Source organism: Oryza glaberrima, chromosome 5 (genome assembly GCF_000147395.1).
Source record: "Oryza glaberrima chromosome 5, OglaRS2, whole genome shotgun sequence".
Lineage (NCBI taxonomy): Eukaryota > Viridiplantae > Streptophyta > Magnoliopsida > Poales > Poaceae > Oryza > Oryza glaberrima.
The window spans coordinates 13,445,242-13,461,436 of NC_068330.1; the positions used below are offsets into that span (position 1 = coordinate 13,445,242).

Here is a 16,195-nt window from a genome sequence, read left to right on the forward strand (position 1 = left end):
TGGGTAACATAGTCACAGTCACCTACCTTATTATTTCCTTAATTAATTTCTCTATATACATAGGCATCATGATGTCCAGACATCAAGATTTGAAATATACAAATTGACTTAAATTTTTGATAATTTTTAACTTACGATTATATGCCCAGTGTACAAATTTGATCCATACCAGCAACTAAACAACTTAAATTCAACTTTATTTTACAATACCATACATTACTACATTTCTAACAAATTATATTTTTGGATGGTAAATATCTAAAATCAAAATCTAAAAAAAAATCCATTCCGTTTAAATTTATTTGAACTAAACAAGTCAATGTTTATACCAACAATTTTTTTTTAAAAAATTATATTCGTTTAAATTGGGTATATACTTAATTTAAAATTAATTTAAACCTTAGAGTTCGTTAAGTGAGTGTAGCTCAATTGGTTAGGTTCTTTATGGTGGAACCAATCCACCTAAATTCAAATCTTAGACTTGACACGTGTAATCACATTTATAGCTAATATTTTTTAGTGGTAAACAATATACCTGTCGACAACAGTCTTTTAGTGAGCATTTGGTTAAAGGGTTGGGTTGGGTTAAACCTATTTTTGAGTGTGTTTCGACAGCAGTCTTTTAGTTAACGTTTGGTTAAACGGCTGGGATGGGTCGGGTTGGGTTGAACCGTTGAACTCATTTTTGAGTGTGTCAACAACAATCTTTTAGTGAACGTTTGGTTAAAGGGTTGGGATGGGTCGGGTTGGGTTGAACCTATTTTTTGAGTGTGTTTGGTTTGGAAACAGGTGGGATAGGATGGTTCCTGACAGGGAATATTCTCCGAAGATCCTGATTGGCATGGCCCCTCAAAAACTGGCGAACTAATCCAACTCACTTTTTTCTCTCGCTGACATGTGGGCCATTCCTTTAAAAGTAAAATCATCTCATCCCTTATGCCAAACAAATAGATGGGATCATCCCATCAAACAGGCAGATCCCATCCTAAATATGGACAAGTACGACCCATCCCACCTTGTTCCCAACGAAACACATGCTTAGAGATGCTCATAGGCTATGAGCGCTTGCGTTTATTAATATCAATCGCTCACCTTTGGTCCTTCACGAATCAGCTTCTTTCTCCCTTGTGCCCAATACAAATCGTATCTAAAACCAGCAGATCAAGACGAGACATACCAGATCATATATATATATATATATATTGGCGCCATAAAATCCAAAAGAGAAAAACAAAATATCTTCCACTACCTGCAGCACCAATATACCAACTCAGTGATGTACACCTTTATTATTTATATTATTTTATCAATTGGAGAAGCTTTAGTATACTACTCTGTACTCTCCCTCTTATTTCAAATATACTAATTAAGTTAGGAGTATATATTTTAGTCTGTGTGCACAAGAATTAATTAACAATGTAACTGATCTTCTATTTATTTGTGAGAGGAACTATTTATTTGTGAGAGGAATGGCGTTATTTGATATGGGCAAACATGGATAAAAGAGTGAAAAAGCGCATACAAGCTCCACAAACAGCTTATATTTGGGAAAGGGTTAAAGAAATTAAAGCAAAACAACTTACATTCAGAGTCAATTTCATAAAACACCTATATAGATCCAAGTTGCACAAAACCATATGATTATTAACATGTAGCACATATATAGCCCCAGCTATTATGGCCTTAAAGTTTCACAAGACTGGACTGTTGATCATTTTGACTTTGATCTATCAGAATTTTAGATTATACAATCACATATCAAATTTATGAGAATTTTATTAATCATATAAATGTTGCATCCACTTTTTAAATTTTAATATTGGAGTATATCAAAATGGTTAATAGTGTGGCCTTATGAAACTTTAGAATCATATAATACCTAGGGTTATATGCCCCGCTTATCAAAATCCGTGATTTTCTACAACTTGAACCATAAAAATAGGGTTTTATGAAATTACTTTTTAAAAATAAATTAAAGTGAATATAAATAAATATATATATAGCGGAAACTGACATTAATTAAGTTGTGCGGACCTTAGAAAGTTATAATAAGGTAGTTAAAATATACGCACATGTTTACCTTCCAACAGAATATCTTTATTTCTACTTGGTCTATTTATTTTAAGAGCAATTTTACGGTTCTTAAGGAGGTACCATGAGGTACCACTTTTTCTATTATAAATTTGGTATCTCTTAGTACCTAGGTACTATGAGGTACCATGAAGTACCAAATTTTACACTAAATTTTTGGTACCTCATGGTACATCCTTAAGGACCGTAGAATTACTCTTATTTTAATGTACAAACATTTTCTAATATTTAAAATTTATGTACAGCATATACAATAACATAAAGGTTAGTAGGTAATACACGTCTTTATTTCGGAACTGATCGAGGCTGAGCGGGTTGCACGTCTCAGTCCCCGACGTACGAAGTGGCTACTTCACATATCCACTCACGACCTGTCTGTACCTTCCACTACTCAAGAAAAAGAAACGATGTTTTCTTCATTGATCCGATCGATCACGTACGTGCAGGTTAATTAGCTCCATCAGACACAGCAGGGAGGAGGATATATATGATGCGTATACTATCACACACGTGCACGCGTACACACGCACCTTAATTTTCAAGTTATTTTAGTGTGTCAACTTCTGATGATCGAGTGCAAATATCACAATTATTGTACTAGTGTTTTGTCAACTCTGTTGGTGAGCATGCATTTGTATAGAAAAGAAAAAAAAAACTCTGCTGGTGAGCTAGCGGATCGATCGCAACCCATGCGCATGCGCATGTACGCCGATCGACAAACATGGCGCCCCCAGAGCATGCGTGCAAAAGGAAGACAGCAAAATCCAGCTGCATCTGATCTTCATGCATATGCAGAGCATGGAGTAACTCGGTGCTCCTCTATATATATGCTCTTTGTCCTTTTTGCAGATCACAACGTGTATTATGGGCCTGCAATAATGGGATATATAGATATATGCACATAAATAATGGTGGTAGTTATTAGTTGAGAGAATCTACTGATCAGTACCACTGAGTTCGGCACAGTTCAATAATATGCCACTGACTTCGTCGGCATCCATAATGTACCATCGCCTTTCCTTTAACTTCTACGATTTACCATCACCGTCCACGGTCTGTCAACTACACGTTGTACTGTTATTTTGTTTCGTAATGACCGAAATACCCATTGAGTCATCTAACCCAAGCACCAATCGTTCAATGCCCCAACCCAGTACCTTTATTCCTCTTCGTACGCCGCCCTTCCCAGCGCTACCATGCCGCATCGCCTCCCTTCCCAGTGCTGCCACGCGCACCTCCACCCGCCACTGCCTATGTGCCCTCACCGGAAAAGCCTCCCGTCCACTTCCCCCCTCGGCTGCCTCACCGACCTTCCCCAGCGCCGCTGTAGCCAATGGCTACCCTGGTTCCAACGGGAGAGCCGCCTTCCTACCTAGCATCGGCCCAAGCGGCGTCCCAAGCGGCAGCCCAACCACCATCACTAGCGCCGGTGCAACCGATGGGAGACGACACCCCTGCTGAAGAGCCGCCGTCGCAACCGACGGGAGATAACGCTGCTTGTCATCAGCGCCGCCATCACAACAAAGGGGACACAACGCCCCTATTGGAGAGCTGATGTCATTGTCATCGTCACCCCTAGCCGATCCTCAACCTTCATCGCCGATTCATCCTGGGATATATGCTAAACTTACATGGGGATTTTTTCACCTTTTTGTCAAATTTTGCAATGCATCTTCCATACATGGGGATTTTTTCACCTTTTTATCAAATATGTGCTCATAATTATTTTTAATAATGTATTATAAATAAAGATATTTTTCACATGTTTAGTCATATTGTAGATTCTCTGTACAACTATTATCACTTTCAGCACCCTACATGGCATGGTCTCAGTGCTTCTGGTCTTCACATTCCTAAGGGCATACTTGTCTTTTACTCGATGCAATCTAATAGTTTGTGACAGTAATAGTAAATCGTAGAGGTTAAGGGAAAGGTGATGCATATTATAGATGTCGACGAAGTCAGTGGCATATTGTTGAACTGTGCCAAACTCAGCGGTACTGAGTAGATTCTCTCTTATTAGTTTGCTTATTTTTACCGTTACACGCTAGACGCATGCACATATACACCACTATACTAAACTTGTAACACCGTATTCATACTATCATGAACACATCACCTAACACGTGCTTTAAAATATAGAAACCAAGAGACACATCCCTGATCTTACTAAATTCTTGTTAAAAGTTCACCTGTATGTGTATAATATTTGTGGGTATTAGGGTTTGAACACCTAAATGTGTGCAATATGATGTATAATATTCGCCACCACCAAATCAATGGTACTTTCTCCAATATACTCATTTCTTTAGCTGTACTAGTGTTATTGCGGTTAGTTGTACTTGTGGTATTATACAATAGTTCAGTGATGAATGGTTCCCCAACACTAGCTGCGTAATTAGTTAGGATGATTATTTTGGCAGGTTTGTTTCTTTCTCTAAATCAAATCAAGTCGGAATCAACTAGTGTCAATCTCCCATTTCACTGAACCTAGCTAGCAATATGCATCATAGGCGCTCAAATTTATGGCTAATTTTTTTTAATGATAAGTAATACCAATTAAAAATGGGACGTTTATAGTGATTTTATCAATATTAAGATATATCCGTTTAGTTTCTCGGAGGTACTTATAAGGGTAGTATATACATGTGTGGTGCGTGTTATAAAGGTGATTATACACTTTTATGATCACATACTTTTATATTGTGGGAAAACTCTATATTGTGTTTCTTTAAAAATTTCAAAACAAGAGGTACACCAAACTCTTCATATCTTGTATACAACACAGATCATCCGGTGACCTAGCCTTTACTTAGTGTGTGCTTGGAAAAACGGGTATATCTATTTTCGTTTTCATGTGTCTGATCAATTTTCAATTTACCATGTTTTTTTTTTGTTACAAATTGCGATTGAATTGAGCAGACTTGGTATAACTTCCATCAAAAGTTGGATTCCAAATTATATTCATAATTTTATCCACTCTACGTTACGTTTGACTTTATGATTTCATGAATTCCCGGACTACGACAAATTTTCTTTCTTGCTACTAGGATCGTGTGGTACACCTATACTTAGTGGTTTGGTGGAACAGTTCCAAGGTGACAATGATTGGAGCTATCCCATATAAACTATCAACTCATATACTCCCTCCGTTTCGAAATATTTAACACCGTTGACTTTTTAGCACATGTTTAACATTTCGTCTTATTCAAAAACTTTTGTGAAATATGTAAAATTATATGCCTACATCAAAATATATTTAACAATGAATCAAATGATAGGAAAAGAATTAATAATTACTTAAATTTTTTGAATAACACGAACGGTCAAACATGTGCTAAAAAGTCAACAGCGTCAAACATTTCGAAACGGAGGGAGTATAAATCTAGCTTGTCCAATAATGTTTTTGAGAAATGAGGAATAGTAATGTCACTGTGTGACTTTGTGGAAGAAATAATGGCACTAGAATAATTGGAAATGAATCTCCCAGAGAACAGCACAACCCAACCGGCCTGACGATCGGGTGTATCATCAATGCTGTTTCATATGCTAGCTAAACCGGCAACGATGATGCTATATCCATGGCCCTTAGCTTCTTCCTAAATGCTTCCAGCTAGGATCACTGCCGGGGCACTGTATCTAGGAACAGACACCGGTAGCCCTTCTCAACTGGTAATAATGAGTTGTACTGTGCTAGTGCAACTTTCATTCTGAAATTCGATTTCAAATTATATTCATGGTTAATTTTATTTATTCTACGTCTGGCTCTAGGATCTTATGTACAGCGGTACACATTTGTGAATTTCTTCAATAAGCTTTTTCAGAAATGACACTAAGTAATGTCACTATGACATTGTGCGGAAGAACTAATGGCACTAAAATAATAGGAAATTAATGAATCTCTCGATTGAGATCAATGTCTTCCGTGACGAGCTTGGCTTTAAGGCTCAATTGAGATAAATGTCATCCGTGACGGGTTTAACAATAAGCCCGATTGAGATTAGTCATCCGTGATGGGCGCGTACCTATTCTAGTTTGACTCATCTGCTAGGTTAAACCTATCTGTGACACACATTATTATTGGCCCGATTGAGATAACTGTCATCCGTAACAGCCCAATGCCCGATTGAGATATTTTTTCACATCAGTTATCTTTGCTTAGTGACGGGAGCCCTTGCCGACAGAGATGAGGCTTGCCGCCCGATTGAGATGACCGATCTCGTGTTAGTGCATAGAAAGTAAAGCCAAATGAGTATATCATCAATTCCGGTTCATATGCTCAACCGGTTACTAATTATGAATGATGCCATCCAGATATACCACTATTACAAAATACTTCATAGGTATCGACTCATAGTTATGGATTCATTAATTTAAAACCGGTACCTCTGAATCTTTTTCCACCTCCATACAATGAAAAAATCTAGAACCAGTACCTTTGAGCACTATAGATGCCGGTTCAGAAAAGAGGCACCAATACTATAGGTACTGATTTTTAAAAAGAATCAGCACCTATATCAGTTAATTAAAAACCGATACCTATAATTTATTATATGCAGGTTTTTTAAAGAACCGATAACAATCTAACCAACCCTAGCCGGTGAGGTGGGAGCCATGGGGTGGGAGAGAAATTTTAGCAAGAAGCCTTATCTGCTAGCAGATCTCTATCTCCACCGCCCCTCCCCCCACCCACCCCCCTCCATTCGCTACCCCTCCCCCTCCCTCTTCGTCCTTAAATCAAGTGAGTTAGAGTTGGATTGTATTATATGCTCTCACTTAAATAGAGAGGGGGTACAATGTAACCAAGACAACTACAATGTAGCATACACACGCAAGTAGATGATGGCGGCGAGACCATGGACTCATAGTGACTATGTTCTATGTTGATTAGGGAGGAGCACCTATAATCAGAGCCACGGGGATTAGGCTTCGGCTAAACCTTGTTAACAAATATCATATATTCTTCTATCGTTGTCTAATATATCTTGGGTGATCGAAGTCATCAGGAAGGTTAGTCATCATTACGATATATCGACTAACTTTTATAAATTAATCCATATTGCCCAAAATCTAGCTACCACCATCTACTTTTGATAGTCATATTTCCAAATCTGAAAAATTTATTTTTGATAGGCATATTTCAATCCAACAATTTATCCTCTTAATGACTTTTTTAGATTTAATGCGTGACTCTCCATTCTTGCACACGAGATTGGCTACATAGGCATCGAGAAATGTAAATATTAATGAATCGCTTGTTTATGAGAAATAACTAGTATTCCCTCCATTCCAAATTGATCTACATATAGTTTTTTTAGGTAATTCCTAAATAATCTACATATTTGTGCTCTTTCATTAAGTCTATTCATTCTTTGTGCATTAGAGTGAATGGACATTGATGCATGCATCCATGAACACAAGTATTTATAACCAACATGCAATATCTTGATTTGCTATTGGCTAGAAAATAGTGGGGATGGTGCATGCATTGAGTTTGTTGCTAGAGTAAATATAGTATGAGAGAGTTATTAGCTTTTCTTGGTCTTGGTGTACCTATAAAATATGTAGATCAATTTGAAATGGAGGGAGTAGCATGTTTAAATGGATGATAAATGGATGATAAGTAGAATTATTTATCCTTTGTCTGTATGCCAAGATGAAATATGACTATCAAAAATAGCTGAAGAAAGTATATTACAGTACACTTTGTACTATTTCACGCATACAATATATGTGTGTATTATTTCGTGAACGTATATAAATACTATCTATCCCGGCCACAAATTACAATATTATTAAAATGAAATTGGACTACTAGACATTTTGGTAGGAAAAAATAAAATTGATGTGAATATTACACATGTGGCTATAATTTATATATGCCAAAGGTGGAATGAATTTTCACAGATGACCCTATATAGTTAGGGACACCTACAAAGATTAATTTTCGCATGCATACGTCTTAACCTAACCATCTACGAAAATAGGCATATGCAGGCGGCTGACTACCCGCCCATAAAAATTTCTATGATCTTTATTAGTGACAGGAGAAGCGTCTGGCCACATGTGAAAATGGCTTTCATAGTAGTGATTGGTGTTGGTTCTAAAATTTAAACATTGTGACTTTCCTTATCAGTGCCGGTATAGCAGTGCCGGTTGGCGATAGCCCTTCCCAAATGGTACTAATGAGGTTTGTTGTGCTATGCTACTGCGTTCATATTAAAATTTTGATCCCAAATTATACTAATTATTTTATTTATTCTAAATTTGACTTTAGGATCTCGTTTATACCCCGGGATACTATAAAGCTTTTCTTGCTACTAAGAACCTACATACGGTGGTACTATACGTATACACCTGGTGGCAGGTGGAACAGTTCCAATTAAAGTGCCAATGATTGGAGCAGCCCTGTATAAACTATCAACTCATATATTATTTATATCTAACTTTCTCCAATAACCTTTCTGATAAATGAGAGGACTAGCTAGTAATGTCACTGTGTGACATTGTGAGTAAGAACTAATAGCACTAAAATAATACTAGCTAGGAAAATGAACCTCACAAAGGAAGAAAAATAATAATGGGTCATGAAGGAATAGTAGCTATAGCAGTGAGTGACAGCTGAACGCCAAGATCATGGGATATAGTATATAGGTGGCCAACTCGTTCCTCTGTTAATAACCAATTAATTCGTGATCAGCTCATCATTATAGCCAACCTACACTGTCACTGTGTGGATCTTTGTCCTAACTACCCCTTGCACAGTGCTCCCCCCTGCTGCCACTCTCAGTGACCACGTGCGCTCGTGCCAATGCACTACTATTATATTAATCCATCTCACTAATCAATTCATTTGCACCATAATATTATTGATTTTTCATTGCAGCTTATATATATCAGTCATATATATCGTTGCCATTGTAACAAGATCGATCGATCGATCATGGAGGAGGAGAGGTCTCGGGCCGGCGGCGCCGCCGTCGCCGTCGACGGCGAGTCGCTGCGGCGGCCGGAGGAGGAGGGGGGGAGGAGGAAGAAGGGCGGGTGGATCACGTTCCCTTTCATGGCGGTGTCGCTGCTAGCGTTCGGGCTGTCGTCGGCGGGCGCCATGGGCAACCTGGTGGTGTATCTGGTGAAGGAGTACCACGTGCCCAGCGTGGACGCCGCGCAGATCTCCACCATCGTCTCCGGCTGCATCAGCGTCGCCCCCGTCGCCGGCGCCATCGTCGCCGACGCCTTCTTCGGCTGCTTCCCCGTCGTCGCCGTCGCCATGGTCTTCTCCGTCCTGGTAAGTGCACATCATGTGTTCGACGTGTTGTCGTGCCGTGCGAGCTAATGATGACCATGCGCGGGCCGGCGCGCGGCGCAGGCGTTGGTGGTGTTCACGCTGACGGCGAGCGTGCGGGGGCTGAGGCCGGCGGCATGCGTGCCCGGGGCGACGGCTTGCGAGGCGGCGACGGCGGGGCAGATGGCGGTGCTGTACGCGGGGGTGTTCCTGCTGTGCGTGAGCTCGGCGGGGGCGCGGTTCAACCAGGCGACCATGGGCGCCGACCAGTTCGACGCCGCCGCCGACCGCGACGTCTTCTTCAACTGGTACTTCATCTTCTTCTACGGCTCCGCCGTGCTCGGCTCCACCGTGCTCGTCTACGTCCAGGACGCCGTGTCGTGGGAGCTCGGCTTCGGCCTCGCCGCCACCATCGCCGCCGCCGGCCTCGCCGCGCTGCTCCTCGGCGCGCGCTACTACCGCCGCCCCGCCGCGCGGGGGAGCCCCTTCACGGGGATCGCCAGGGTCGTCGTCGCCGCCGCGAGGAAGAGGAAGATCGACGTCGCGGCGGCGGCGGCGTCGGGCGACTTGAAGTTTTACTACGGCCCACGTAGCGGCGACGGTGACGACGACGGTGGCAAGCCGAGCGACGACGATAATTTCGCCCCAAGCGACAGCTTTAGGTAAGAAATTAACTTAGTAAACCATTTTATCGTTTCATATTATTAGTGGCATTTTTCTTAATTAAATTATAAACTTTTTGAGTTTAATTAAGTTTATAAAAAAATATACTACTATTTTAATACAAAACATACATATTAGCATTAAAATATCTTTAATGCTAAATTTAATGGAACTAATTAATTTATTAATTTGATGTTGCAGATATGTTGCTGATTTTTTTATAAACTTTATCAAATCTTAAGAATTTTCATTAAAAAATAAAATAACTTATAATATGAGATCGAGGAAGTACTAACTTTCTCTTAGTTAGGCAAGACATCTTTAAGTAATTATAATTAAGTAGGATAGTAGCTTAACAACTACTAATTAATAGCTATTATGCATACATATTTGGACACCAAAAACACACACCATGTGCCAAGGAAGATTAATTGATCTGCATGGACCAGTAATCGTGACATATATATGTCCGTTCTCATTATATTTATATATATAATCATTTCTGAAGTCAAAATAAAATTTTCACTTCTAAGCTCTTCTTTGAAATTAATATTATAGGATTTTCACGAGATAATTCAAATCTTTCATATTGAAAATTCACGCCCCCCCCCCCCCCCCCCCCCCGGCGTGAGGTCGTAGGAGAGCTCACCGCATTATATTAAGGAGGAAATAAAGCAAAATCGCAGAGTTTGCACACAATAGAATAAACAAGTTACATAAGCTTTGCTTTAAATTAAACAAAGGCATATACATAACTTCTCTAACACGTACAAAAGGGTAAACAGCAGCACGCTATGATAATATTATACAGAGAACCGGCTAAATACTGTACTAGTTTCTTTTTAAAAAAAAAACATGGTACGTCTTCGTATAAACATGCACATATTCACACCATAAAAAACACGTAAACATATACCATATCCCTATAAACTAGATAAAACCCCACACATTAATATGGGAGTTTAGTATAATGATAATAAGTAGAAATAATGAGTTGCATTGTTAGACAATGCTCTCCCCGTCTAGGAATATAAGGTACTATGTTTAAAATAGCACAAATTAAAAAAGAGTAAGCGGTACATCCGTGTAGTTTGAGAAAACATCGTTGGCACCATAAACAAGTAGTACTAGAACGTTCTTTGTATTTTTTTTTTAGTTTTTACATGGATGGTGTGTAGTAGTACTACTACTGGACGTTCTCTGTATTTTTTTTATTTCCGACAAAAACCGATTGATGGGTCACTGCAATCCTTGCTTGCTTTGAGAGGAGAAAAATATGTGGGGGTTTCTAAAAACACCGGATGAAATATTTTTTGGTGAAATAAAAAATAAACCATATTTTCTTAATAGGGAGTTTCTAAAATATGTGGGTTTTTTTTCAATGGAATATTTCGTTCACTGTAACATGAGATCTATACATAGTGAAACATTATGAGTATACTAGGTGAAACATTTTTGGTGGAAAAAAATAAACCAAATTCCCTTAAAAGAGAGTTTCCAAAATATGTGGGTTTTTTGTTGCAAAAAGTATTTTAATTCACTGCAACATTAGATCTATAAATAGTAAGACATTGTAAATACACTAGGTGAAATATCTTTTGTGGAAAAAGGAGAGAGAAGTGGGTGGGTCCAACAGTACGCACGTGGGGGGAGGGCGCGCGGGGGAGCGTCCGATCTGGCTCCCGCCGCACCTTGCGACCGGCGTAAAGTATTTTTAGAAAAAACCACTATTTTTGGACATACATAGGGAGCAAAATCCCCTATACTTCTGAACAATAGGAGTATAAGCTCACATAAGTTGATATGATTTATGATAATTTAAATAGTATATAGAATGATGATTCAAGTGAAAATGTAACATGATGTGGCTTTATGAGAGAAGAAAAAAGGAAGATAATTTAGACCATAGATTAATTATCTAAGGGCTAAAAACAATTGAGATGATAATGACTTAATGAGAAAGGAAAATAAGAAAGATAATTTGAACCATAGATTAATCATATAAAAGCTAAAAACAATTGATATGATATGGCTTGATGAGAGGATAGAGAAATAACATTAACTAAGAGAGGATAAACTAAAAAGGTATATATGATATTATAAAAATGATGGAGAGAGATATTGAAATATTATGTGAATTATGTGGGATAATGATTTAACATGTTTATATTTTAAAGCTCTAAAACCTAAAAAATTATAGAATTATAGAGAATACAACATACTTCCATGATGTTTAAGATATAATAATTGTTAGTAGATAATGATGTGATATTTTTGCACGTTGAGTTTTAGTATTTAATTGTTGTAACTTTATAATAAGATAGGATATCTCTAAAGACTGCGATGATATATCTTGAGATTCACGATTAGTGCATTATATAGAAAAAATATTTTATGGCCGGTTGCTAAAAAAGGGCAGGGATATATGAACAAGATGGAAGGTAGAACAAGAAAAGGCGGAATATAGTTAATAATGCAGCAAGTTCATCACAGCAAATCGGATTTATTCCAAAACGCCGAAATTCCAGCTATCGTGAGTCTGACCACCCGTGCTTTATTCCGAAACACCAAAATTCTCTCTTTTATAATATATATATATATATATATATATATATATATATATATATATATATATATATATATATATATATATATGCATGTGCACGTACTACCTGCCACCATTGCTTTCGAAAATCTTTGCTTGATACATTTTAAATGTTCGAAAATTCAGAACCGTGAATGCTACTCCTTCCATCTCTCTCTTTCTAGTTTTGTCCTACTCCCTCCGTTCTAAAAAAAAAGATAAACCCTGGTTTCTGTAACTAACATTTGACCGTCCGTCTTATTTGAAAAAATTATGAAAAAAAATTAAAAAGATAAGTCACGCATAAAGTATTAATCATGTTTTATCATCTAACAACAATGAAAATACTAATTATAAAAAAATTTCATATATGATGAACTGTCAAACGTTGGCACGGAAACCTAGGGTTTGTCTTTTTTTTTTTGGACGGAGGGAGAAAGTCCGATCTAACTCTTTAATACTTGGGACAAAACGTACTTATACTTGTCGCTAGTTACCCAACTTTTACATTTCGTAGCCAAAATTGTCACTGAGAGCTCTGTGTGTCGCACGCACTCATATCACGTACTCTCCCTCCGTCCCATTATACTTATTGTTATATGTTTATTTAGCGTAGATTAAGGATTAAAACAATAAGACTATAGTGCTCTTTTTAAATAATGTATGATTGAGAGTTGAACGATGGTTGATGATAGAATAGGGAGAATATTTGATTGTCAGATGATTAATGTGATAAGTTGTACTCTACTATAACAATTATTTTTGGGATAAAACTTAAATCTTATAAAGACAACTATTTTAGAGTGAGAGAGTAGGTAATTAATTAACAGGTATTGTTAGCTATCACAAAAAATATCAATTTTGGTCCTTACGTGCGGGACTAATTCTAGCTTACTGTGTATAATCAATTGCTGTCCTCGTCTCCAAGACGTGTTTTGAATATATAGTGGTGACTGGGGGTGTCTGAATCAGTACAGCTCATTTAATTAATTATTTAAGGGAGGGGTCCGGCGAAATTAATTAACGGAAGTGTACAATGGTTAAAATATAATACTATCACTGAGCAGAGAGCACCGATCGATGTCAATGTCAAATTTAAGGACTCAAATAATGGTATTGATTCACGTTGTAATTGGATATTTATTTATTTTATTACACTCTGAAAAGTGGGTAGATTATGTGTTTTAGTTGTCCTTTCGAATCAAATACTATGAATTTCCAACAGCCTTAAAGCAAAAAATGACATGGACAAATTAGTGGAATAAGCTATTTTTTTACTAAGAGCCTTGTTACATAGCCAACGATATGGGGATCACGACACGAAAATTTTAGATTTTGTTTTCCAACCAAGACGTCAGTGCCTTGGAAATTTTAGGTGATAGATCGAACTGATTAGTCTCGCCTCACAAAGTTGGCTTTTCTGCCTTTTTTTTTCGCCGGGCTGACTAAAGCTGATCGAATTTTATTAAGAGAGGGAGAATGTACAATGTGCAAAGTATAGATTATAGCCTATCTAGCTACACAAATATTTTTTAAAAAGAAATTATGAACGTGTGTTGAGAATTGAGCGTGGGACCTAAGAGTTAAAACGGCGTATCTCTTGCAACTGCACTGTCAAGTGCAACTCAAGGAGAAATTAGTACTAACAAATAGTCTAACTAAAAAACCGAAAAATTAGGTTACAACGTTTCGTATATACGGGCTGCATGTCTCCTTTTCTACGACTTCCATTCGAAAATTAAATGACATGTACACCGAAGATGCAACCATTTCGTACGATGTGACAAATTTGAGAACGACATACCAACCATATCAAAATTAATATGTTTGTTTGCTCTACAGAACTGAAGATGATTTTGAAACTTTCAAATTAGATTTTTAGGAATAATTCGATATAGTGTTTTGCGTGTTTAGTTATACTAGCAATCAGGAAAATTGATATTGGCAATTAAAACCACTACCCCTAAAGTTAATTATTCTTAAAAGATAATCCTAAAATTTAGAATCTGCTACACGATAGGATAGATTACTTTATTGGGAGCTAATCCACTTGCTCCCTCCGTCCTAAAAATAAAGTATTAGTGGAAATGATAATGCATACTCTGCTACACGATAGAGTAGATTACTTTATTCGGAGCTAATCCACTTGCTCCCTCCGTCCTAAAAATAAAGAATTAGTGGAATTAGTGAAGATAGAGAATGACTAAAATAGCTTTGATCATTGAAAAAAGTAGTAAGAGTGATAGGTATGTAAAGGGTATTAAAGAAATAAACTTCTTATTTTGCGTGCTAAGAGTATGTAGGATAGTAGAAGTTTGTTTTTTTTTACAAAATTTAAAATTTAAACTCTATAAGTTGAGTTTTTTTTTTACTTTTACCGAGGGAGTAGGTCACACTCCGATTTGATACTTATTTAGTACTGTAGAAACACTGACTTGACAATGACGTCCACTTTGAACAATTGACGCGACCTGCATGCATCACACAGCTTCCTGAACCGCGCCGCGGTGATCACCGACGGCGACGTGGACGCGGCGGACGCGGCGGCGCCGCTCCGGCCGTGGCGGGTGTGCACGGTGCGGCAGGTGGAGGACCTCAAGGCGGTGCTCCGCATCCTGCCGCTGTGGAGCTCCTCCATCTTCCTCAGCATCTCCATCGGCGTGCAGCTCAACTTCACCGTCCTCCAGGCGCTCGCCATGGACCGCGCCATCGGCCGCTTCCACGTCCCGGCGGCCTCCATGGTCGTCTCCTCCTTCGTCGCCGTCGTCGTCTCCCTCGGCCTCATCGACCGCGCGCTCCTCCCGCTGTGGCGCGCGCTCACCGGCGGCCGCCGCGCCCCGACGCCGCTGCAGCGGATCGGCGTGGGCCACGTGCTGACCGTGCTGAGCATGGCCGCGTCGGCCGCCGTCGAGCGCCGCCGCCTCGCCACCGTGCGCGCCCACGGCGAGGCGGCGCGGGACAACCCGGCGTGGGTGTCGCCGCTGCCGGCGGCGTGGCTGGTGCTGCCGTTCGCGCTGTCCGGCGCCGGCGAGGCGTTCCACTTCCCGGCGCAGGTGACGCTCTACTACCAGGAGTTCCCGCCGTCGCTCAAGAACACGGCGTCGGGCATGGTCGCCATGATCGTCGCGCTCGGGTTCTACCTCAGCACGGCGCTCGTCGACGCCGTGCGCCGCGCCACCGCGTGGCTGCCGGACAACATGAACGCCTCCAGGCTGGAGAACCTCTACTGGCTGCTCGCCGTGCTCGTCGCCATCAACTTTGGGTACTACCTCGCGTGCGCCAAGCTCTACAAGTACCAGAACTTCGGCAAGTAGACACAGCCATGGCTGCCATGACCATGAACATCTTCAGAGCTCTGTACATTACAAAATAAACTGCTGACATGATCAAGATCATACTATCACAGAGGTTGTGTGATCAATGTATTATCGGTAGTGTATTTCCATCTTCTTCGTTGAGGAGAATTGTGCAAGCTAATTTGCCTATGATCTTCATCTGCATGCCTGGCTGAATCATGCTGCTCCAACGGTTTTACAACCATCTCCGAATTTTGCTGAAGATGTTGGGAAGGG

At 39.5% G+C, this 16,195-nt stretch overlaps 1 protein-coding gene across 1 annotated transcript; it reads left to right on the forward strand.

Moving 5' to 3' along the window:
• The first annotated feature begins 8,930 nt into the window (after positions 1-8,930).
• On the forward strand, positions 8,931-16,111 carry LOC127773980 (protein NRT1/ PTR FAMILY 2.3-like). Its single transcript, XM_052300232.1, has 3 exons — positions 8,931-9,379; positions 9,461-10,038; positions 15,112-16,111. Exons 1-3 carry the CDS (start codon positions 9,035-9,037, stop codon positions 15,935-15,937), a joined length of 1,749 nt encoding a protein of 582 aa, XP_052156192.1. The 5' UTR covers positions 8,931-9,034; the 3' UTR covers positions 15,938-16,111.
• The last annotated feature ends 84 nt before the right edge of the window (positions 16,112-16,195 follow it).

Coding starts and splice junctions, on each gene's coding strand:
- LOC127773980 (XM_052300232.1), top strand. CDS start 9,035: ATGGAGGAGGAGAGGTCTCGGGCCGGCGGCGCCGCCGTCGCCGTCGAC. Junction 9,380..9,460: donor CCATGGTCTTCTCCGTCCTG/GTAAGTGCACAT, acceptor CGCGCGGCGCAG/GCGTTGGTGGTGTTCACGCT. Junction 10,039..15,111: donor GCCCCAAGCGACAGCTTTAG/GTAAGAAATTAA, acceptor TGCATCACACAG/CTTCCTGAACCGCGCCGCGG.